A 26,020-nucleotide genomic window follows, 5' to 3' on the forward strand; every position below is an offset into this window, starting at 1 on the left:
TTAAGATGGCAGTGTGAATACTTCAACAGTGTCCCCCAGAGAAGCTTTAAATAATCAGAACTGACAGAAACATCTCAAAGCTCCAGAAAACAGTGAAAAGACTGCAGTACTAGGGTGAACACCGTATCAAGAAAACGGTTATTTAAGAGAGGTAGGATTTCATGGCACCCTTACTTGCCCCTTCCCTACCCTAATAGGCCCAGCACCTTGAAAGCCCACTCTCCCAATGTAGACTCCTTGTCCTGGTACTGGATAGTCCTAGTATAGGTAGCAGAGAAGCTTAGACTACCTATAGGTATGCTGTTCCAGTTTGCTAGCTACTGGAATACAACACACCAGAGATGGATTGGCTTTTAATAAAAGGGGATTTATTTTGTTAGTTCTTCAGAGGAAAGGCAGCTAACTTTCAACTAAGGTTCTTTCTTACATGGGAAAGCACAGGGTGATCTCTGCTGGCCTTCTCTCAAGGCCTCTGGGTTCCAACAACTTTCCCTAGGGAGACTTCTTTCTGCACCTCCAAAGGTCTGGGCTGAGCTGTGAGTGCCGAGATGAGGTATGCTGAGCTGCTTGGGCTGTGCTACGTTGCACTCTCTCATTTAAGCACCAGCCAATTAAATCACACATTATTCATTGCAGCAGGCACACCTCCTAGCCGACGCAGATATAATAAGCAACAGATGAGGTTCACGTACTATTGGCCCATGTCCACAGCAACAGAACTAGATGCCTTCACCTGGTCAAGCTGACAACTAAATCTAACTACCACACATGCCTAAGAGTTACTTCTGGAGTTGCTCAGATGTGGCCTCACTCTCTCTAAGCCCAACTCTGCAAGTGAAATCACTGCCCTCTCCCTTTGTGGGGCATGACATCCAGGGGGTGAAAGTCTCCCTGGCAACTTGGCAGATGACTCCCAGGGATGAATCCAGCCCTGGCATCGTGCAATCAACAATTTCATCTCACCAAAAGGGGGATAGGAAGTGTACCTAATGAAGTATCAATGGCAGAGAGAGTTCAAATATAGTTGAGAGGCTACTCTGGAGGGTGCTCTAATATAAGCTTCAGGTAGATCTTGCTACCTATCATAACCTGTCAACCCCCAAGCAGGACCATTTCAGCCAATCCCAAAGAACACCTAGGGCAATATATAAGATTCCACAGAGGTTGCATGCCTTAGTGTAACTTTCCAGAAATCTACAACCTCCATATAGGTCCCTGGTCCAGGTAAGTCCTGAAACCTAGCCCAGCCTCTAAAGAACATCAGATAGTTCCATCTCCCTACCCCATATTAGTGACAGACTCTTCCAATATGAAAAATTTAGAATGGCCATAGCCTAAATACTCCTAAAGAGAGGGATGGAAGGAACAAAGGTGATGATGGAGTTATATGGAGAAGATAGGATTTAACAAATGAATTTGAATGCTGAATCATTAAAGTGATACCTCTTTTAGTCTCCAGTATTTTAGAGCAGCTAGAAGTAAAAACCTAAAATTCTGGAGTTGCGACCCATGCCAAACTCTGAAATATGTTCTACAACTAATTGTGGTGCTGTGCTTGGAAATTTATAGCTTTTTTGTATATTTGTTATTTTTCACAAAAAATAAGGAAAACAAAGTTGATTGTGATAGCTTTTTTGTATATATGTTATTTTTCACAAAAAAGAAGGAAAACAAAGTTGATTGTGATGATAAAAAAATATTTAAGCCTTCTTGCCTCCTATATTCTGGAGCAGCTAGAAGGAAAAATTTGAGAGGATTGTACGGTGGTAGCACATGACAAACTCTGGGATTTGTCCTGTAACTACTTGTTGAAGAGTACTTTGAAAACTATTTTATTTCTTTGCTTTGTATATATATTATACCATACAATTTAAAAAGTTAAAAAAAAAAGATTTGTTCATTTTGATTCATGTAAATTACAATTCAATAAAATATTATCAGCATAAAAGAAAAGAAAACATAAAACAGCCATATTTATTAAATTACCCTAAAGCATTATATGCTTTTAATGAATTTTTTCTAATTTATTGGGCTTTTAAAAATAAATAGCTATTTTTAATAACAAGCAGCAACTGAGCATATAAAAGGTACAATGATGATTAAGCTCAAATAAATTATACTCTTTTTAAATTTCAACTGCATTATTTTTCAAAATAGTTACTTTCTTAGACTTATGACAAGAAAGACTTCAGCCTGCCTTGTATTTTCTATGCCCTCATATCCAAGAAGAGAAACAAAAAAAAAGAAGGCTTTCTAGATTAAACATTTAGAAATAAAAGCTGAAGAAATAGAGCAATAAATATGGGAAGAAAAGATTTATAAAGCCTCAAAGACTGAATTCATATTAACACAAGTCATCTGAACCAAATAATAATAGCACTTTCAAAAGGAATAAAAGGAAAGAAGGAAAGAACATTCATCTTACCTTACAGGGTTAAGTACATTCTCTTGCCACCGAATTGCCAGAAATGTTAACTTCAGGCACTCCCCAGAATAAAAAGTAAATGAACACAAGCAGCAGTCTCCAAATAACTGTAGATAAATTTAACATGCTTTAGTACATTAATATAATTAATCAGAAAATAAATCAAGATCATGAAACAAATAAATATCCTTCTCATCATAAATGAAAAATATTGTGATCCTGTTTGTCATTTTACTCATAACATTAAAGACTAAATATTTATATTATCAGCCACAAGTATGTTCCAGATCGGAAATTGGGTTGTATTTTACTTCCATAACAAAACATTGCTATTCATTGTCGATGTAACTGGAAGTATTCTTAAATATGTATTTTTATTTTCTTTTAAAACTATATATTATTTGGAGCACTACTCTTACGGGAAAGGAGGGGAAACAATAAAATTTCAAAATACAATTTCTAACAATAGTGGGTTAGGAAATAAAATCTTGGTCCATCCATACATAGAACACAAAGCAGCCATTTAAGATGTTTTTAAATTACTGATGAGTTATTTCCCAGCAGTCAAATAGCTTACTTAGTATCACCAATTCTAGCTTAAGTTTCAAAACAAGTAATATTTTAAAACCAAGTAAAGAGAAAGGACACAGTCAAAAAAATGTAAAATGTAACCAAGAAATACAAAAATATCTTTCCCATTCAATAATTTCAGTTTCTGTGACAATTAATGATGACCTGAAATACAAAGCTATTTCTTATACATTCTGCAAAATAACTTCATAGATAATGCTGCTCTTTCAGTGTGACATCACAACTCTTATAACACGTTGGTTGATTTAGATGTTACCTCATTTTTTATAAAAACAGCATGTACTGTAGCTTCTTTATCTTCAGTAGAAGGCAAAAGAGCTGCTTCTTCAGGTATGATGTGGGACCACTGACCCCTCAATGAAGAGCTTTTAGAAGATATGATATTCTTGTATTCCAAACACTCCCAAAGAAATATGCATCCAGAACGAGATATGAGCAGAACTCTTTTTCCATCTCCTGATACGTACAAATACAGTCTCAAAGAGCTTGCTAAAAAATAAAAGTAATTAAACCTCTGAAATCTCCCTGGAAAGCATATAATGCATCTGTTCAGACAATAAGAAACAATAGGGATATTAAAACTAAGGCACTAACAATAAATTAAAAGCACAAAAATAGAAACATTTATAAAGTCTTCATTATGCAATATTAGGAATCCATCATTAAACTTATCCCAGTCTTTTCTTCTACATGATGAATCTAGGCTATCACAGATAAATACCACCACCACCAAAAAAAAAAAAAAAAAGTATATATGTGCATACATGTATACATCTATATATTCACATATATATTTACATAAAGATACATTTTTCAAATAATAGGAAAATGCTTCATCATCTTTTCCTCATATTTATCAAGTAAAACCAATTTAAACAAATTAAAAAGTTCCTACCTACTCAAAGAACATAAGGACAAATATTGAATGACATGAAATATTTAAAAATAGCAAATATGTAGAACTATAAAGTAGATTATAGGATGCTGAGAGATGAGAGGACTGTGGGAGGGGGATTTGTTGCTTGATGGGTACAGAGTGTTTATAAATTTTGAAAATTTGTAAATAAAAATTTTTAATTATTAAAAAAAAACTCCCACCTACTGCAACTTTAATCATTTCTTTAGCCTCTTCAGTTGCTTGTATGGTTTTCAAGCAATCATGATCTTTGTTCCAAAGAAAAATCTCCCCAGTAGTGAGAACCCCAGTCAGCCAGACATCTGCTTCCAAAAAAGAAATGTAATCTTTACAATTTACTACTTCTCTTAACCTATACCCCAATTATTAAAAGTTACAGTTAATATACCCATTTGAAATATCAATACTACTTAACCATTATTGGAGGTTGTTAGGATAATAACATCCTTCAACAGAGGCTGTAGACAGGGAATTTTCTTCTTTGTCCTTCCTGATAGCAAATTAATTTCATTTATGAATTTATCATCCAAAAGAAAAACAGATTCATTTTCCTAAAGGAAGAAAGATGTGAATGACTTAAGAAGTACCAGAAATCAATTCAACCTCTTGTCTAAGTAAATAATCTCAGAAAATATGAAGTGGCAACATTTTAAAAGATTATAGATCTATATCACAAATCATAAAATGAACATTAAGGCTATTACCATAAAGAAACGTAAGATTTTTCCTTCTATTTTAAACTGTTTTCAATTGAAACACAGGGGGCCCAGAATAAGAAAGAAGTCCTTTAATCCTGTATAGCCTAATATAATGCCTGGATACATCCTAGAGAATATTAAGCAGATAATAAAAACTACTGGCAAAATCCCTTGAGGGATGGGAGAAAAAATATGGAATTATTAAAGTTAACTATCAACAAATCCCCTGATACTGTGTCAAACTTTAGGGATATCCAAATCAATAGGTGGTGTCCTTCATCTCGAGGTTTACTCTTGTGAAGTTTATGTAGGTAGCGGAGAACCTCAGCCTACCTATAGGTATGTATAAGAGTTACTTCTGGAGGACCTCTTTTACTGCTCAGATGTGGCCTTTCTCTCTCTAAGCCCACCTCTGCAGTGAAATCATTGCCCTCCCAACTATGTGGGGCATGACATCCAGGGATGAAAGCCTCCCTGGCAACAGGAGAGAGGACTCTCAGGGATGAATCCGGCCCTGGCACCATGGGATCAACAATTCCATCCTGACCAACAAGAGGAAAAGAAGTGTAACTAATAAAATATCAGGGGTAGAGAGAGTTCAAATACAGTCGAGAGGCCACTCTGGAGATTGCTCTTACCCAAGCTTCAGTTAGACATTGCAACTTATCATAGCCTGCCAACCCCCAACCAGGATCATTCCAGCCAATCCTGAAGAACACGTAGGGCAATATATAAGATTCTACAAGGGTTCCATGCACTAGTGTAACTTTTCAGAAACCTAAAATCTCCAGATGGGTCCCCAGACCAGATAATTCTTGAATCCTAGAGGACCCAGCCTCTCCAGAATATCAGATAATTCCATCTTCCTACCCCATATTAGTGACAGACCGTTGCAACGTGAAAAAGTTAGAATGGCCACAGCCCAAACACCCCTAAAGAGAAGGATAGAAAAATCAAAGGTAATGGTGGAGTTATAGAGACAAAATAGGATTTAACAAATGAATATGATCGCTGAATCATTAGCTTCTAATCTCTTTTAGTCTCCAGTATCTTGGAAAAACTAAGAAGTAAAAACCTAAAAGTGTGGAATTGCAACCCATGTCAAACTCTGAAATATGTTCTACAACTAATCATGGTGTTGTGGTTTGAAATTATTACTTTTTTGTATATATGTTATTTTTCACAAAAAAGAAAGAAAAGAAGTTGATTCTGGCGATAAAAAAATATTCTTTTTTTTATTGCCAGAATATAGCTGCCTCCTATATTCTGGAGCAGCTAGAAGGAAGTATCTGAGAGGATGACAAACTCTGGGATCTGTCCTGTAACTACTTGTTAAAGAGTACTTCGAAAACGACTGCTTTTCCATTTCTTTTCTTTCTATATATGTCATACTATACAATAAAAAAGTTAAAAAAAAAAAAAAAAACCTGTTCTTAGTATTAAGTAAGATGATCCAATACTTGAATTAAACTTCTTTGAAATTTAAAATTATAGAACTGCCTTCCATTTCCGCTAGCCAAAACTGAGTTGTCAGCTGTTAGACGTCTTATTAATTTTTTAAAATTTATTTATTTTTTATTTATGATACATAACCACACACAAACACAAACATTCTTATCATATGGTCATTCCGGTCTTGATATATGATCAATAACTCACACTATCATCACATAGCTGTATATTCATCACCATGATCGTTTCTTAGAACATTTGCATCAATTGAGAAAAAGCAATAAAAAGAAAACATAAAAAATTCATACATAACCATAACCCTTACCCCTCCCTTTCACTGATCACCAGCATTTCAATCTACTAAATTTATTTTAACATTTGTTCCCTCTATTATTCATTTATTTTTAATCCATATGTTTTACTTGTCCATCGATAAGGTAGACGAAAGGAGCACCAGACACAAGGCTCTCACAACCACAGTCACACTGCGACAGCCATATCATCATACAATTATCTTCAAGAAACATGGCCACTGGAGCACTAGCTCCACATTTTCAGGCAGTTCCCTCCAGCCTCTCCATGACACCTTAACTAAACAGGTGATATCTATTTAATATGCAAGAATGACCTCCCCAAGACAACTGCTCAACTCCCTTTGGAATCTCTCAGCCACTGACACTTTATTTTGTCTCATTTCGCGCATCCCCCTTTTGATCAAGAAGATTTTCTCCATCCCTTGATGCTGAGTTCCAGCTCATTCAAGGATTTCTGTTCCATGTTGCCAGGAAGGCCCACAACTCTGGAAGTCATGTCCCAGATATAGAGGGGGAGGGCAGTGAGTTTGCTTGCTGTGTCGGCCAAGAGAGAGATGCCACATCTGAGCAACAGAAGAGGTTCTCTTGGGGGGTGACTCTTAGGTCTAATTTTAAGGGGGCTTAGCCTATTCTTTGTGGGATTAAGCTTCATATGAACAAACCCACAATTGGAGGCTCAGTCTATTGCTTTGGCTGTCCCCACTGCCAGTGAGAATATCAAGAATTCTCCACTTGGGAAAGTGGAATTTTCCGCCTTCCTCACCATTCCCCCTAGAGGACTCTGCAAATACTTTCACATTCACTGTTCAAATCACTCTGGCATTTCTCTGGGCATCACTCTGGACAAACCTACTAAACCTAATGCCCTACACAAGGTTCCAAGTACTACGGTGTTCGATTAAGCTGTCCACTTAAGTTATATCAGGAAATGCACTAGTCAAAATATAAATTTTGTACCAAATAAACATTTTTTGTATGTCTCACACATACATTAAAGTTTTAAAATATTAATTACCATCTATTTTCAACAAACTGCATTATTAACATTCCTTTGTTCTTCCTCATGCAGAAACATTTTTAAATTTCCACATTTAGTCACTATTGGTATACACTGTAGGAATTCCTAGATTATGTCATCTCACTCTTTATTGCCTATCTTTCCTTCTGATTTCATTTGTGCCCCCAGGCCTCTTCCCTCTATCATTCTCACACTCAGCTTCATTCAGTGTTCTAACATTACTGTATTACAGTTAGGTAGTATTGTGCTATCCATTTCTGAATTTTCACAGTCAGTCCTGTTGCACAATCTGTATCCTTTCAGCTCCAATTACCCAATATCTACCCTATTTCTATCTCCTCATGGTCTCTGATACCAATGAAATTCTCCAAGTTCATTTGCTAATGTCAGTTCATATCAGTGAGACCATACAATATTTGCCCTTTTGTTTCTGGCTAATCTCACACAGTATAATGTCCTTAAGGCCAATCCATATTGTTACATATTTCATGACTTTATTCTGTCTTACAGCTGCATAATATTTCATCATATGTATATACCACAGCTTGCTTAGCCACTCATCTGTTGATGGAGATTTTGGCTGTTTCCATCTCCTCGCAATTGTAAATAATGCTGCCATAAACACTGGAGTGCAAATGTCTGTTTGTGTTCTTGTCGTCATGTCCTCTGAGTAGATACCTAGCAATGGTATTGCAGAGTCATATGGCAATTCTATAATTAGTTTCCTGAGGAACAGCCACACTGCCTTCCACAGCAGTCACACCATTTGACATCCCCACCAAGAGTGGGTAACTGTGCCTCTTTCTCCACATCCTTTCCAGCACTTGTCGTTTTGTTTTATTGATAATGGGCATTCTGGTGGGTGTGAGATGATATCTCATTGTGGTTTTGATTTGCATTTCTCTAATAGCCAGGGATGTTGAGCATCTCTTCATGTGCCTTTTAGTCCATTTGTACTTCCTCTTCTGATAAATGTCTGTTCATGTCTTTTGCCTATTTTGTAATTGGGTTGTCTGTCTTTTTGTTGTTGACTTGAAAAATCTCTTTATGAATTCTGGATACTAGACCTTTATCTGATGTATCATTTCGAAATACTGACTCCCATTGTTGTTGGCTGTCTTTTTACTTTCTTGATGAAGTTCTCTGATGCACAAAAGTGTTTAATTTTGAGGAGTTCCCATTTATTTCCTTCTTTCTTCAATGCTCATGCTTTGGGTGTAAGGTCTAGGAAACCGCCTCCTAGTATAAGATTTATAAGATATTTCCCTGCATTTTCTTCCAACAGTTTTATGGTCTTAAATCTAATGCTTAGGTATTTGATCCATTTTGAGTTAATTTTTGTATAGGGTGTGAAATATGGATCCTCTTTCATTCTTTTGCATATGGATATCCAGTTCTCTAGGCACCATTTATTAGAGACTGTTCTGTCCCAGGTGAGTTGGCTTCACTGCCTTATCAAAGATCAACTGTCCATACACAGATGAGAGCGTCTATATCTGAACACTCTATTCTATTCCACTGGTCAGTATATCATCTATATGCCAGTACCATGCTGTTTTGACCACTGTAGCTTCATAATACACTTTAAAATCAAGTAGTATGAGGACTCCAACTTCATTTATATTTCTAAGGATATTTTTAGCTATTCGGGGTGACCTGATCCTCCAGATAAATTTGGTTATTGGTTTTTCTATTTCTGAAAAGTACGTTTTTGGAATTTTAATTGGTATCGCAATGAATCTGTAAATCAATTTAGGTAGAATTGACATCTTAACTATATTTTGTCTTCCAATCCATGAACATGGTATGCCCTTCCATCTATTTAGGTCTTCTGTGATTTCTCTTAACAATTTCTTGTGTAGGTCTTTTATATCTTTAGTTAACTTTATTCCTAAATGCTTTATTCTTTTGATTGCAATTATAAATGGAATTTTTTTCTTGATTTCCCCCTCAGATTGTTCATTACTAGTGTATAGAAACATTATAGACTTTTTAGTGTTGATCTTGTAACCTGCCACCTTGCTGTACTCATTTATTAGCTCTAGTACTTTTGCTGTGAATTTTTCAGGGTTTTTGAAATATAGTATCATATCATCTGCAAACAGTGAAAGTTTTACTTCTTCCTTTCCAATTCTGATGCCTTGTATTTCTTTTTCTTCTGTAATTGCTCTGGCTAGAACTTCCAACACAATGTTGAATAACAATGATGATAGTGGACATCTTGTCTTGTTCCTGATCTTAGGGGGAAAGTTTTCAGTTTTTCCTCATTGAGATGAAGTTAGCTGTGGGTTTTTCATATATTCCCTTTATCATGTTGAGGAAGTTCCCTTCTATTCCTATCCTTTCAAGTGTTTTCAACAAGAAAGGATGTTGAATTTTGTCAAATGCCTTTTCTGCATCAATTGAGATGATCATGTGGTTTTTCTGCTTTGATTTGTTGATATGGTGTATTACATTAATTGATTTTCTTATGTTGAACCATCCTAGCATACCTGGCATGAATCCTACTTGGTCATGATCTGTAATTCTTTTAATGTGTTGCTGGATTCGAATTACTAGAATTTTGTTGAGGATTTCTGCATCTATATTCATTAGAGAGATTGGTCTGTAGTTTTCTTTTTTTGTAATATCTTTGTCTGGCTTTGGCATGAGGGTGATGTTGGCTTTGTAGAATGAGTTAGGTAGCTTTCCTTCCTCTTCAATTTTTTTGAAGAGTTTGAGCAAGATTGGTACTAATTCTTTTGGAATGTTTGGTACAATTCACATGTATAGCCATCTGGACTTTTCTTTTTGGGGAGCTTCTTAATGACTGATTCAATTTCTTTACTTGTGATTGGTTTGCTGGGTTGTCTATTTCTTCTCGAATCAATGTTGGTTGTTCATGCCTTTCTAGGAAGTTGTCCATTTCATCTACATTGTCTAGTTTATTAGTATAAAGTTGTTCATAGCATCCTCTCATTACTTTGTTTATTTCTGTGAGATCAGTGCTTACATCTCCTCTTCCATTTTTTATTTTATTTATTTGCATCCTCTCTCTTCTTCTTTTTCTCAACCTTGATAAGGGGCCATCAGTCTTATTGATTTTCTCATAGAACCAACATCTGGTTTTGCTGATTTTCTCAACTGTTTTCATGTTCTCAGCTTCATTTATTTCTGCTTTAATCTTTATTATTTCTTTCCTTTTGCTTTCCTTGGGGTTAGTTTGCTGTTCTTTCTCTGGTTCTTCCAGGTGGGCAGTTAATTCCTCGATTTTTGGTGTTTCTTCATTTTGGATATAGGTATTTAGGGCAATGAATTTCCCTCTTAGCACTGCCATTGCTGCATCCCATAAGTTTTGATATGTTCTGTTTTCATTTTCATTTGCTCGAGATATTTACTGATATCTCTTGTAATTTCCTCCTCAAAATTTGGTTGTTTAAGAGTGTGTTGTTGAGCCGCCGCACATTTGTGAATTTTCTGGCACTTGGCCTATTATTGATTTCCAGCTTCATTCTTTTATGATCTGAGAAAGTGTTTTGTTATGATTTCAAATTTATTGAGACTTACTTTGTGACCCAGCATATGGTCTATCCTTGAGAATGATCCATGAGCACTTGAGAAAAAGGCGTATCCTGTTGTTAAGGAGTGTAATGTTCTATATATGTCTGTTAAGTCTAGGTCATTTATTGTATTATTCAAATTCTCTGTTTCTTTATTGATCCTCTGTCTAGATGTTCTGTCCATTGATGAGAGTGGTGAATTGAAGTCCCCAACTCTTATGGTAGATTAAGTGTTTTCAGTGTTTGCCTCATGTATTTTGGAGCAGCATTCTGGCTCGGTGCATAAATATTTATGACTGTTATGTCTTCTTGTTGGATTGTTACGTTTATTAATAAATAGTGTCCTTCTTTGTCTCCTTTAACTGTTTTACATTTGAAGTCTAATTTGCTGGATATTCGTATAACTACTCCTGCTCTTTTCTGGTTGTTATTTGCATGAAATATCTTTTTCCAACCTTTCACTTTCAACCTATGTTTATCCTTGCGTCTACGATGCATTTCCTGCAGACAGCATATAGATGGGTCTTTTTCTGTCATCCCTGCCCCCTCTCTGCTGGGGTAATAACCAACAACCTCTGATTTTACTCGAGGTTCAGCTGGCTGGGGGCCTATTTTTAATAGTAAGAATTTGTTAATTAATTCCACATTTGGAGTTTTGTTGCTCAGCCCCTGCTGCTAGTAAAGTTCCTTTCATTTCCCCTCTGGGAAGCAGCATGTGGGGGAGGGGCACCAGCTGCTGCGGCTTGGGAAACTCACGGTTCTGGGGGCGCTCGCAGCAGGTACAGCTGGTCCAGACTGGGGTACGCTGTGTGTCTGTTCACTGATGTGGCCCCAGCAGTTGTTCTGAAAGTTCCTGGCTATTTACTAGCTGCTGTGGAGGACGAACTAAATCCCATACCTTGCTAAGCCACCATCTTGCTTTCCTCCCACTTTTTAATTTTATCAGCAGTGTAGGCACATTTTTAAATTATATAATTAGATTAGAATTAAATGTTTTCTGAAATTAATATATTTCTGACTCTGATTATTTTTTATTATCCAAAAACAGATGCTGCTTTAAATTAATCTGTTCTCATATATTCTAGGACAGTGATTTTCAAAATTCAGTCATGGAACTACCAGCATCAGCAATATATCTGAACCTGTTAAGCATGCAAATTTTCCAATTCAACTACAGACACTATGAATCACAAATTTCGAAAGTGGAAACCAGTACTGTTCTAGAAGTAAATTAATGGTATAATTTCTCACATGAAATTTGATATTTTTTTTTTTTACTTTTAATAATTGTAAATGCAAAAAGGGTTTTATAGGTTTTCCACTTTCCCTAAGGTAAGGCTATCAATTGAATACATTGTGAATGGCATTTCTATATTGTTAGTGTATTGTGGCCCATTTCTGCTACTGTAGTTCTAAGGGACACTATTTTATAGTACATTCATGGAAACTACTATGGGAGGAAACTCGTCACTGACAGCTCTGACAGGGAGACATTCTAGAGAGTAAGAAACTCCTTTGTTAAAAAAAATATCTTTATTGAGATATCCTCACACACACGTCCATCCAAACTATGCAATCAATGGCTTGCAATATCATCACACAGTTGTGTATTCATCACCATGATTATCTTTAGAACTAAATATGCCTTTTTGATATATGCCATTACAACCTACTTAAACATAATATGAAAACAAATTTTTTAATAAAAACTTTCTCTTAGACAGATCACTAAACTATCTAGAAAAAATAACTAATTATAACAAAATTATAACAAAACTAATTATAACACTAATTATAACAAATTATAACAAAAACAAAACACACATGCACACAAAACCCTGTTCAGTGGGCAAGTGACCCCTCAAAAGATAATGTATTCTTTCTTTAAAGCCATATAACATTCTAAATCTTAGACGCAAAACACATATTTAATACAGATTAAAATTGGTATTCTATAATAAAGAAAAACCTACCTGTCCCAACCAGGAGACTCGTGGCCAGGGTTTTTTCTGCCCAATACTTGTTGATGTCAAAACTTCTAATTTTATCTCCATGGTTTCAAGATTATCATTCACTAATTAGTAAAAAAGCCACAAGAAACTGTAAATAATAAATCAAGGACAAATATTGTATGATCTCACATATGAAATTCCTAGAGTAAGTAAATTCCTAAAGACAGAAACTATATTACATATTACTGGAGGCTGGGCAGGAGACTAGAGGATTATTACTTAATGGGTACACAGTTTCTATTTGAGGTGATAAAAATTTTGAGTAATGAATGCTAGTGATGGTAGAATAATGAGAATGTAATTAATAACACTGAACTGTAACATTTGAAAATGGTTAAAATGTGAAATTCTGAATTGTTTATCTGCTAATACAGTAAAAAGTTAGGAAAAACTACTCAGACAACAGGAAGTGAGAGATGCCTGGCAAGCCCCTACGCTGGGTGTGGGGACAATTGTAGCAGAGGCCAGGAACAGTATGTCAGGGCCCAAGGAGTGTAAAAAGGATGTCACAAGAATGGCCACACTCCAGCAAGGGGAGTCAAATCTCGGCAGGAAGAAGAGAGCATAACCTGTGAGGAATCACCCAATGGGGGAGGTCACAGTTCAAGGAGAGTAAGGAGGATGTTTATGAAGTCAGACAGTCTGCTATTGAGTGTAAAGGAGCCCAGGCAAGGTGAGGAAGCAGAAGCCATACTAAAAGATCTCCCAACTGGCCAACTGAGGATAATTTGAACATCAAAGATAATTACACTGCTGTATTATAATCCATGGAATAAAACAGAAAACTACTAATCCATACAATGATAAACAAATAAGTGAATAAAGTGAATGTTTGATAAGAATTGGGATATATACATAGTTCAAAGTATCTCCCTAAGAATAACTTTAAAGTAATGAATCCAAGCAGATTCCATTTTAATCAAGTGATTAAGATGGTCATCACCAGAAATGTGCAAATGGAAACCATGTGCCACCTGATAGGTGAAATTAGAACACAGCAACATTACTGTGATAAATACGTGAAAGATACATAACCTGAATTTAATTACAAGGAAAAACCAGACAAACCCAGATGGAGGGACATTCCACCAAATCATTGACTGGCAACCTTCAAAAATGCCAAGATCAAGAGTCAGGAAAAGAGTGGATCCACACTAAAGGTCAACTAAACAAATGATTGATTGTAAACTTCACCTTTTTGCCATAAAGGAGAACACTGGACAAATGGTAAAATATGAGTAGAAGAAAAAATTGAAGATGATGGCTGCAAGATACTAATGCTTATTTTATGATTTTGATAGTTGTATTAGTTAGGGTTCTCTAGAGAAACAGAATCAACAGGGAACACTTGCAAATATAAAATTTATAAAAGTGTCTCACGTGACCGCAGGAACACAGAGTCCAAAATCCACAGGGCAAGCTGTGAAGCCAATGACTCAGATGGAGGGTCTGGATGAACTCCGCAGGAGAGGCTCACCAGCCGAAGCAGGAATGGGGCCTGTCTCCTCTGAGTCCTCCTTAAAAGGCTTCCCGTGATTAGATTTCGCATCACTAATTGTAGAAGACACTCCCCTTTGGCTGATTACAAATGGAATCAGCTGTGGATGCAGCTGACATGATCATGACCTAATCCTATGAAATGTCCTCATTGCAACAGACAGGCCAGTACTTGCCCAATCAGATAAACAGCTACCACAACTTGGCCAAGTTGACACGTGTCCCTAACCATGACAATAGTTGACTTGCAGAAGAATGCGCTTGTTCATAGAATATAAATACTAAAACAATATTCACCAGTAAGGGAGCATCAGTTTCTCAACTCATTCTCAAACTGTTCATGAGAAAAAGTTCTTTGTACTTTACTTGTAACCTTACAGAAAATTTGTGACTGTTTCAAGTTCATTTTCTTTGTAAAGTATGTAAAAAATGCAAGAAGTGTTGATTTTGTCACTCGCCAGGCTATATTTAATCATACCTTATTTTGTCTGCCTTTTTTTAAAAAGTTCTATCTTATTAATTCCACTTAGTCTACGAAATACAAAGTTTCTATATTTCTTTGGTATGATTAATACCACCTTTCACCAAAAAACAGCTGAATTTTTTCAAATAGTAACAATAAACTTTAAACAAAAACACTCAGATTGAGCACACAATGACTGTTCTAGTTTGCCAGCTGCTGGAATGCAATATACCAGAAATGGAATGGCTTTTAAAAAGGGGAATTTAGTAAGTTGCTACTTTACAGTTCTAAGGCCAAGAAAATGTCCCAATTAAAACGAGTCTATAGAAATGTCCAATCAAAGATATCCATCCAGGGAAAGATACTTTGGTTCAAGAAGGCTGATGAAGTTCAGGGTTTCTCTCTCAAGAGAGAAAAGCAGTCTAGAGGTTTCACAGGAAAGTCTGAACCTGCTGGGTATCACCCTCAAGGAAACTTGACACTGGCTACTCTCTCCTCCTGAGATGCGGGCCTGTCTAGTCTCAAAAAATCTGACTGGGGTCAGTAATGTCTGAGGAGACCTTCCTTAAAAAAAAAAGGGCTCTATATAGGTAGGGCAAAAAACAGAAACAAAAACTGAAAAATTCTGATCAGTTAAACAGAATCTGGGCTAGAAGTCTAGAACAAGTTGAAATGAATGCCAAGAAAAAGATAGAGAACAAAGGCATCCAAGAAGAAAACCCTTAGTAAAAGAGTGAAAACAACCTCCAGAATTAAGTAATTGAGGAAATCAAATGCTTAGACACCAGCAGAAAAAAAAGAGTCATACTAGGAAAACTGAAGATAAAGCCCAAAGGAACAAACCAACACTTCAAATGAGATACAGGAGTTGAAACAATTAATTCAGTATATTTGAACAGACAAGCAAAATCTCAACAAGAATCAAATTAATAAGTTTGGATATACTGAGGGAGGATATAAAAAAGAAATTGGAATAGAGTGCTCAGATATAGACCCTCTCAACTATGGACATTTGATCTTTGATAAGGCAGTCAAGCCAACTCACCTGGGACAGAACAGTCTCTTCACTTCAATAAATGGTGCCTAGAGAACTGGATATCCATATGCAAAAGAATGAAAGAGGACCCATATCTCACACCCTATACAAAAGTTAACTCAAAATGGATTAAAGATCTAAACATTAGGTCTAAGACCATAAAACAGTTAGAGGAAAATGTTGGGAGATATCTTATGAAACTTACAATTGGAGGCGGTTTTATGGACCTTAAACCTAAAGCAAGAGCACTGAAGAAGGAAATAAATAAATGGGAGCTCCTCAAAATTAAACACTTTTGTGCATCAAAGAACTTCATCAAGAAAGTAGAAAGACAGCCTACACAATGGGAGACAATATTTGGAAATGACATATCAGATAAAGGTCTAGTATCCAGAATTTATAAAGAGATTGTTCAACTCAACAACAAAAAGACAGCCAACCCAATTACAAAATGGGAAAAAGACTTGAACAGACACCTCTCAGAAGAGGAAATACAAATGGCCAAAAGGCACATGAAGAGATGCTCAATGTCCCTGGCCATTAGAGAAATGCAAATCAAAACCACAATGAGATATCATCTCACACCCACCAGAATGGCCATTATCAACAAAACAGAAAATGACAAGTGCTGGAGAGGATGCGGAGAAAGAGGCACACTTATCCACTGTTGGTGGGAATGTCAAATGGTGCAACCACTGTGGAAGGCAGTTTGGCGGTTCCTCAAAAAGCTGAATATAGAATTGCCATACGACCCAGCAATACCATTGCTGGGAATCTACTCAAAGGACTTAAGGGCAAAGACACAAACGGACATTTGCACACCAATGTTTATAGCAGCGTTATTTACAATTGCAAAGAGATGGAAACAGCCAAAATGTCCATCAACAGACGAGTGGCTAAACAAACTGTGGTATATACATACGATGGAATATTATGCAGCTTTAAGACAGGATAAACTTATGAAGCATGTAATAACATGGATGGACCTAGAGAACATTATGCTGAGTGAGTCTAGACAAAAACTAAAAGACAAATACTGTATGGTCCCACTGATGTGAACAGACATTCGAGAATAAAACTTGGAATATGTCATTGGTAACAGAGTCCAGCAGGAGTTAGAAACAGGGTAAGATAATGGGTAATTGGAGCTGAAGGGATACAGACTGTGCAGCAGGACTAGATACAAAAACTCTAAAATGGACAGCACAATAATACCTAATTGTAAAGTAATCATGTTAAAACACTGAATGAAGCTGCATCTGAGCTATAGGTTTTTGTTGTTGTTGTTGTTTTGTTTTTTGTTTGTTTTTGTCTGGTTGTTTTTTTTTTGTTTTTTTTGTTGTTTGTTTTTACTATTATTATTACTTTTATTTTTTTTCTCTATATTAACATTCTATATCTTTTTCTGTTGTGTTGCTAGTTCTTCTAAACCGATGCAAATGTACCAAGAAACGATGATCATGCATCTATGTGATGATGTTAAGAATTACTGATTGCATATGTAGAATGGTATGATTTCTAAATGTTGGGTTAATTTCTTTTTTTTCTTTTTTCCGTTAATTAATAAAAAAATACAAAAAAATACAATAAAAAATAAAAAAATAAAAAAAAGAAATTGGGAAACAATAAAGAATTCGAAAGTTGGAGAAAAAATCACAGAACTATGGAAATGAAAGGTACAATACAAGAGATGAAAAAACAATGGAGACTTACAATGATAGATTTGAAGAAGCAGAAGAAAGGATTAGTAAACTAGAGGATAGGACAGCTGAAGTCCAAAACACAAAAGAAAAGAAAGGGAAAAGGATGGAAAAATAAAAGTAGGGTATCAGGGAACTGAATGACAACATGACGCACAGGAATGTATGTGTTATGGGTGTTCCAGAAGGAGAAGAGAAAGGAAAGGGAACAGAAAAACTGATAGAGAAAGGAATCACTGAAATTTTTTTCATCTCTTATGAAAGAAATAAAATTACAGATCCAAGAAGTGTAGTGTACCCCAAACAGAACAGACCCAAATAGACATACTCACAAACATTTACCATTCAGATTGGCAAATGTCAAACACAAAGAGAAAATCATGAAAGCAGCAAGAGAAAAGCAATCCATCACATAAATGGGGGCTCAATAAGACCACGTGTGGATTTCTCAGCAGAAACCATGGAGGTGAGAACATAGTGGCATGAAAAGTTTAAGATTACGAAAGAGAACAACTGCCAACTAAGAATTCTACATGCACAAAAACTGCCCTTCAAAGATGAAGGGGAAGGAGGTGCAATGGTGGCTCAGCAGGCAGAATTCTTACCTGCCATGCCGGAGACCTGGGTTCGATTCCCAGTGGCTGTCCATGCCCAAAAAAAAAAAAAAGGAACAGGAAGGGAAAAATTTTTCAGACTAAAGGTCACTAAGAGAAACACTGAAGGGAGAACTACAGGTGGATGAGAAAAGACAGGAGAGGGAGGTCTGGAGAAGAGTTTAGAAATGAAGACTATTGTAAAGGTAAAAAAAGAAAACAGGGTGGGCCACAGTGGCTCAGCAGTCAGAGCTCTCGCCTGCCGTGCCAGAGGGCCGATTTGATTCCTAATGCCTGCCCATGTAAAAAAAAAAAAAAAGAGAGAGAGAGAAAACAAAATTAGATATGATACATAAAATCCAAAAGACAAAATGGTAAAAGAAAGTACTGGCTTTACAATAATAACATTAAATCTTAATGTATTAGACTACTTCCAGGAAGATGGCCGACAAGAGCAGTTTGAGATTAGCCCTGCTCCACGGAAAAGTTAGAGAAGGGACAGGAGGGCGACTAAGGCAGCAATTCAGGAGTGGGGCCAACCTGGGAGAGCCTTCTGCACCACATGTGGCAGCTGTGGTTGCATAGGCCAAGGAACTGAGAGGCAGAGGGCTGGAGCCTAGCTTGGAGGCACGGAGCAGTGGAGCCTGCGGGAGTGCACGCACAGGTACATGGGACTAGGAAGTAAGACAGGCTGCGTTCTTTAGGCACGTTATTGTCACTGGCATAGCCCATGACCTATGTCTCACCCCACACCCTACGTACCTGAACCCCCACACCCATTCCTATTCCCTGTGCTCCAATCGCCCTCACCCCACCAGGCCCCAGTGTACGTACCTGCCCCACACCTCCACCTCAAGTGCAGCACAACCCATGTCTACTACACCCTTCCTGAGCACTGCCTCCCCATTCCTGTTACCTGAAGGTTGTTACCAACTCATAAAGGTTGCGGACATGAACCTTCATACCTAGGCTACTCCTCCCCCCACCGCCCACAGTGCTGCACATCCACACCCGCCCTCCCTGAGCTCAGTGCATCCTTCTACAGCACTCCCAGGTCAATGCATGCACACGGGCCCCCAATCATGTCATTCAGTTCTGGGAGCTGCACATTAGAGCACTCCTAGAGTCATGTATGAGCAAAGCCATCAGCCTCACCTCCCAGCTCTGAGAAAGTGCTGATGTGCACAGCCGGGTAACAGCTGACCCCAATCCACGAAGGCACAATGCCGACCCGTGGCCACAGCACTATGCATGCACACAAAGGGCCCAGTGCCTTAGACCAGGGCACACCAGGGTTATGTCCCCCAGACTGGTGCACCCGCACAGCTATATCCTCCCTGGCTGCTGGGCACTCATATGCACAAGCACCAGCGTAACATCCCCAAGTTGTGTCCATACCTGCCCTGAAACAAATCACTATACTAAGTGTTCCACCTCAAGCCCTACTCCCTGCTATAAAACCATCCCGTTATCACAAAGCCTTAGAAAGCCACAAACACAAAGCCTACTGAAAGAAATCAACTCCCAAACTAAATCAATCAAGATATCTACATGTGATGAAGAAAATAGAAGATCACTAAGCATATCACAATGCAGACACATATAGCCTTGCCTAATGACCAAATTAAAACACCTGAGGAGAAACAGATGTTGGAACAACTAATCAAAGATGTTCATACAACTCTACTTAAAAAAATAAGTGGGATAACAAATGACATAAAGGAAATCAGGAAAATAGTAGAAGGGCACAAAGAGAAATTTGAAAGAATAAATAGAAAAATAGAGGAAATCACAGATTAAAAACTCTGCTGACCAAATAAAAAACATACTAGAGATACACAACACCAGATCTGAAGAGACAGAAGAAAGAATAAGTGATATAGAGGACAGGATAATTGATTTTGAAGACTCAAAACAGCAAATGGCAAAAAAAGATGGAAAAAACTGAATGGGAACTCAGGGAAATGACAGACAAAACAAAGAGCACAAATATAAAATCACTGGTGTCCCAGAAGGAGAAGAGAGGAGTAAAGGGATAGGAAGAGTAGTTGAGGATATAATGGGGGAAAACTTCCCAACCCTCATAAAGGACATAAATACACAAGTCAAAGAAGCCCAACAAACTCCAAACAGAAGAGACGCAGAAAATCCTCAAAGCGGTAAGAGAAAAACAATGTACTACATACAAGGGAAATTAAACGACTCAGTTCAGACTACTAAACTAGCATAGCACCCTGGAGATGAGAAGGCAGTGGTATGATATATTCAAGATCCTGAAAGAGAAAGACTTCCAGCCAAGAATTCTTTACCCAGCCAATTTGCCCTTTAAAGTTGAGGGAGAGATTAAAGTTTTCACAGACAAAGAAGCCATGAAAGAATTTGTCAACAAGACACCGACCCTACAAAAAATACCAAAAGGAGTTCTGCGAACTGAAAAAAAAAGATAGGAGAGGGAAGTCTGGGGGAGGGAACAGGATTGAAGAGTACCACTAAAGGTAATTTAAAGAATACAAAGAGAAAGAGGGAAAAGAATATATAGATCTGACAAATAAAATAAAAAAGATAAGATGGTGGAAGCAAGAAATGCCTTTTCAGTAATAACTCTGCTAACGGACTAAACTTACCAATTAAAAGATACAGACTGGCAGAATGGATTAAGAAACTTAATCCAGCTGTATGCTGCTTATAAGAGACTCATCTTAGACACAAGGATACAAATAGATCGAAAGTGAAAGGATGGAAAAAGATCTCACATTCAATTTTAACCAAAAGAAAGCAGGAGTAGCTATACTAATATCCGAAAAAATGGACTTCAAATGTAAAGACATCACAAGAGACAAAGAAGGACACTATATACTAATTGAGAGCAGGAGTAGCTATACTAATATTGGACAAAATGGACTTTAAAAGTAAAGACATCATAAGAGACAAAGAAGGACACTATATACTAATTGAAGGGTCAATTCACGAAGAAGATATAACAATCATTAATGTTTATGCTCCCAATAAAGGAGCTCCAAAGTACATGAGACAGACATTTGTAAAACTGAAGGAAGCAACAGATGTTTCAACGATAACAGTAGGAGACTTCAATACACCACTCTTCTCTATAGACAGAACAACCAGACAGAAAAATAACAAGCAAATAGAGAAGTTAAATAACTTGATAAATGAATTAGGATTAACAGATATATATAGGGTCATTGCACACCAAAGCACAAGGTTATACATTCTTCTCTAGTGTTCATGGAATATTCTCCAGGATAGAGCACATGCTGGGACACAAAAAGTCTTTATAAATTTTAAAATTTAGAAATTATTCAAAGCACTTTCTCTGATCACAATGGGATGAAGCTGGATATCAATAACCACCAAAGAACGAGAACATTAATAAATAAATGGCGATTAAATAACATACTCTTAAACAAACATGGGTCAAAGAAGAAATTGCTACAGAAATCAGCAGCTATCTGGAGATTAATGAAAATAAGAATACAACTTATCAGAACTTATAGGACGCAGCAAAGGCTGTGCTGAGACGGAAATCTATTGCCTTAAATGCCTATATTAAAAAACCAGAAAGAGCAAAAATCAAGGACTTAACAGCAAACCTGGAGGAACTTGAAAAAGAACAGCAAACTAACAACAAAGCAAATAGGAGAAGAGAAATAACAAAGATTAAAGCAGAGATAAATGAATGGGAGAACAAAAGAACAAAAGAAAGAATCAATAAAACCAAAAATTGGTTCTTTGAAAAAAATCAATAAAATTGATGGGCCACTAGCAAGACTGACAAAGAAAAAAAAAAAGACAGGATGCAAATAAAGTCAGAAATGAGAAGGGGTGTGTTACCACAGACCCTGAAGAAATAAAAGAAATCGTAAGAGGATACTATGAACAACAAATGTCAACAAACTAGACAACTTAGATGAAATGGACAAATTCCTGGAGACACACAAACAAGCTTCACTGACTCAGGAAGAAAGAGAAGATCTCAACAAAACCAATCACAATTAAAGAGATTCAATCAGTCATCAAAAGTCTTCCTACAAAGAAAAGCCCTGGGCCAGGTGGTTTCACAGGGGAATTTTATCAAACATTCCAGAAAGAACTAACATCAATCCTGCTCAAACTTCTCCAAAAAATTGAGGAAAAAGAAACTCTACCTAACTCACTTTATGAAGTTAATATCATTTTAATACCAAAACCAGGTAAAGATGCTATAAGAAAGGAAAATGACACGCCAATTTTCCTAATGAACATAGATGCAAAAATTCTCAATAAAATATTAGCAAATCAAATCCAACTGTACATTAAAAGAATTATACACCATGACCATGTGGGGTTTATACCAGAAATGCAAGGCTGGTTCAACACAAGAAAATCAATTAGTGTAATACAGCACATTAACAAATTGAAAGGGAAAAATCACATCATCTCGACTGATGCTGAAAAAGCATTTGACAAAATTCAGCATACTTTTCTGATGAAAACACTCTAAAAGACAGGAATCAAAGGTAACTACCTCAATATGATAAAGCGAATATATGAAAAACCAATAGCCAGAATTGTACTCAATGGAGAGAGACTGTAAGCCATCATCCTAAGATCAAGTACAAGACAAGGATGCCCAGAGTCACCACTATTATTCAATATGGTGCTAGAAGTTCTAGCTAGAGCAATCAGGCAGGACAAAGAAATAAAAGGCATCCAAATTGGAAAGGAAGAAGTAAAACTCTCATTATTTGCAAACGATATGATACTATACTTGGAAGATTCTGAGAAATCTACAGCAAAGTTAATGGAGCTAATAAACAAATTCAGCAAGGTAGTGGGATATAAAATTAATGCGTAAAAATCAGTACCATTTCTATACACAAGCAATGAGCTAGCTGAGAAGTCAGTTAAGGAAAAAATTCCATTCAAAATAGCAACAAAAAGAATCAAATACTTAGGAATGAACTTAACTAGGAACATAAAGAACTTGTACACAGAAAAGTACTTAACAATGCTAAAAGAAATCAAAGGAGATCGAAATAGATGGAAAGACATTCCCTGCTCATGGACAGGAAGACTAAATATAGTTAACCTGCAGGAACAAAGACAAAATAAAGATACTTTCAGGAAAATAAAAAAAAAAGAGAACTACTTACTATATGTAAAACACAGCAGTGAATGGCACAAAGGAAGCACATATAAGAGTGAGCTATTCTCTCCAAAAACATACTCTCTAAAGAGATAATTAAATGCAACGCATGGTCCTGGACTGGGGGAATTAATAATGGAGGAGGAAAGGAAAATATTGGGGCAACTGGAAAAATTGGAATATACACTCTTTATATCATTGTCAAATTTCTTGAATTTGATTGCTGTACCTAAAAGTGGTTACATAAGTGAGTGTTCTTGTTCTTAGGAAATGCATAGGGAAGTGTTAAGTGTTAGAGCATGATGCATGCAAGCTCCTCACAAACGTTTAGAAAATACACAGTCCAGATAGATGATAGAGATCATAGTTAGATGATTGAATGATAGATGGATGATAAGAGATGGATGGATGGATGGATGGATGATGGGTGGATGGATGGATGGATGGATGGATGATGGATGGACGGATGGATGGATGAATGATGGATGGATGGATGGATGATGGATGGATGGATGGATGGATGGATGGATGGATGGATGGGAGACAGATGTAAAGTAATATAATAAACATGGCAAAATGCTGAAAGTAGTGAGTGGAGGTATCTTGGAGTTCTGTATAATGTTTTTGTTTTATATTTGCAACTTCCTGTAAGTTTTAAATTTTTCAAAATAAAAGTTAAAAAAAGTGATGGTTCATTTTCAAAAAAAAAAAAAAATATATATATATAGTTAAGAGGTCAATTCTACCCAAACTGAGCTACAGATTCAACACAGTGCCAACCAAAATTCCAACAACCTATTTTGAGGATTTGGAAAAGCTAACTACCAAATTCATCTGGAAGGGAAAGAGACCCCAAATAGCTAAAAGCATTCTAAAAAAGAACGAAATGGGAGGATTAACACTCCTTGACTTTAAAACCTATTATAAAGCCATAGTGGTTAAAACAGCATGGTACTGGCACAAAGATAGAAACACTGACCAATGGAATTGAATCGAGAGTGCAGAAATAGACCACCAAATCTATGGTCAACTGACTTTTGACAAGGCCCCCCAAATCCTTTGAACTGGGACAAACTAGTCTTTTCAATAATTGGGCATGGAAGAACTGGATATCAATAGCCGAGAGAATGAAAGAGGATCCCTATCTTACACCCTACACAAAAATTAACTCAAAGTGGATCAAACAACTAAATATAAGAACTAGCACCATAATGCTTCTAGAATAAAATGTAGGGAAACATCTTCAAGACCTAAAAATAAGAGGTAGCTTCCTAAACTTTACACCCAAAGCACAAGCAACAAAAGATAAAACAAACAATGGGAACTCCTCAAAATCAAATGCTTCTGCACTTCTAAAGACTTTGTCAAAAGAAGAGGCAGCCAACTCAATGGGAGAAAATATTTGGAAATCACATATCGGACAAAGGTTTCATTTCCTGTATATACAAAGAAATCATATAACTCAACAATAAAAGAACAAACAATCCAATTATAAAATGAGTTAAAGAGAGGAACAGGCATTTTTCTGAAGAGCAAATACAGATGGTTGAAAAGAACATGAAGAAATGCCCATTTTCACTGGCTATAAGGGAAATGCAGATCAAGAATACAATGAGATACCAACTCATACCTATAAGAATGGCTGCTATTAAACAATCAGGAAACTATAAATGTTGGAGAGGATGTGGAGAAACTGGGACACTTATGCACTGCTGGCAGGAATGTACAATGGTGCAACCACTATGGAAGACTGTCTGGCAGTTCCATAGAAACTAAATATCAAGCTGCCCTATGACCCACTAATAGCACTATTTGGTATATACCCAGAAGAGCGGAAAGCAACAACACAGATAGACATTTGCACACCAATGGTCACAGCAACATTTTCACAATCGCCAAAAGATGAAAACAAACCAAATGCCCATCAACAGATGAGTGGATGAACAAAATATAGTATACACATACGATGGAATATTATCCAAAAGTAAGACAAAATGACGTCCTGAAGCACATGACAAGATGGATGAGCCCTGAGGACATAGCATAAAGCATTTATGACCAGCATAAAGGTATAATTAGAGACTTATAATATTGAATACAGGGAACTTAGCGATACATAGAAGCTAGAGATGCGTGAACCATTAGCTAACGACATTGAACTCCAATGTAAGGGAATAGATAAGACAGAAAGTGATTCTCTACTCAGTCTAGAAGTAATATTACCATACTAAAGATGAACAAGATTGAAAGGGGTTGTATAGACCTATGTGTCCCACTGAATCACACTGGAAATATGAATATGAGTTCTTGTAAGAATTACTGCAAAGATATGATTCTTGTATAAAGAGTGTTTAAGTCCAGGGTACGGGGGAAAACTGCTATTGTACGCTATGAGCTACGTTCAAAATGAAACCATCAGCACTAACACAGCAATAGCAGAGGTAAATAATGGGGTGAGGAATAAGAGTTAAGAGGAGGGTTAGATCTCCTACTTGGTGAAGGTCTGTTTATTGGTTTTCTGTCTCTGGAGCACAATGGAATTATCTAAAATTGAGAAAGATGATGCACTGTGGACCTTGGGCACTACACATGATGCCGAATGAATGCAGGTGGGTGAAGG

The 26,020-nt window shown here is 36.7% G+C and overlaps 1 protein-coding gene across 11 annotated transcripts in view; it reads right to left on the reverse strand.

Annotated features, from left to right (window-relative positions):
- The window catches only part of CPLANE1 (ciliogenesis and planar polarity effector complex subunit 1), a 232,391-nt gene that overhangs the window by 191,306 nt on the left and 15,065 nt on the right, over positions 1-26,020 (reverse strand). For 9 of the 11 annotated variants that reach the window (XR_013157933.1, XM_077116987.1, XM_077116988.1 and 6 more), the window contains exons 2-6: positions 12,927-13,053; positions 4,348-4,483; positions 4,115-4,234; positions 3,273-3,505; positions 2,426-2,532 (exon numbers count right to left, since the gene is read on the reverse strand). Coding sequence is in view for 10 of the 11 variants with exons in the window: in XM_077116987.1 (XP_076973102.1) it covers positions 2,426-2,532; positions 3,273-3,505; positions 4,115-4,234; positions 4,348-4,483; positions 12,927-13,007 (677 nt within the window). In the remaining variant the exon portion in view is untranslated. The remainder of the gene's footprint in view (positions 1-2,425; positions 2,533-3,272; positions 3,506-4,114; positions 4,235-4,347; positions 4,484-12,926; positions 13,054-26,020) is intronic. The other 2 variants (XM_077116981.1, XM_077116986.1) reach the window with 2 other exon arrangements.

This window comes from Tamandua tetradactyla, chromosome 9 (assembly GCF_023851605.1).
Source record: "Tamandua tetradactyla isolate mTamTet1 chromosome 9, mTamTet1.pri, whole genome shotgun sequence".
In the NCBI taxonomy this organism is placed as follows: domain Eukaryota; kingdom Metazoa; phylum Chordata; class Mammalia; order Pilosa; family Myrmecophagidae; genus Tamandua; species Tamandua tetradactyla.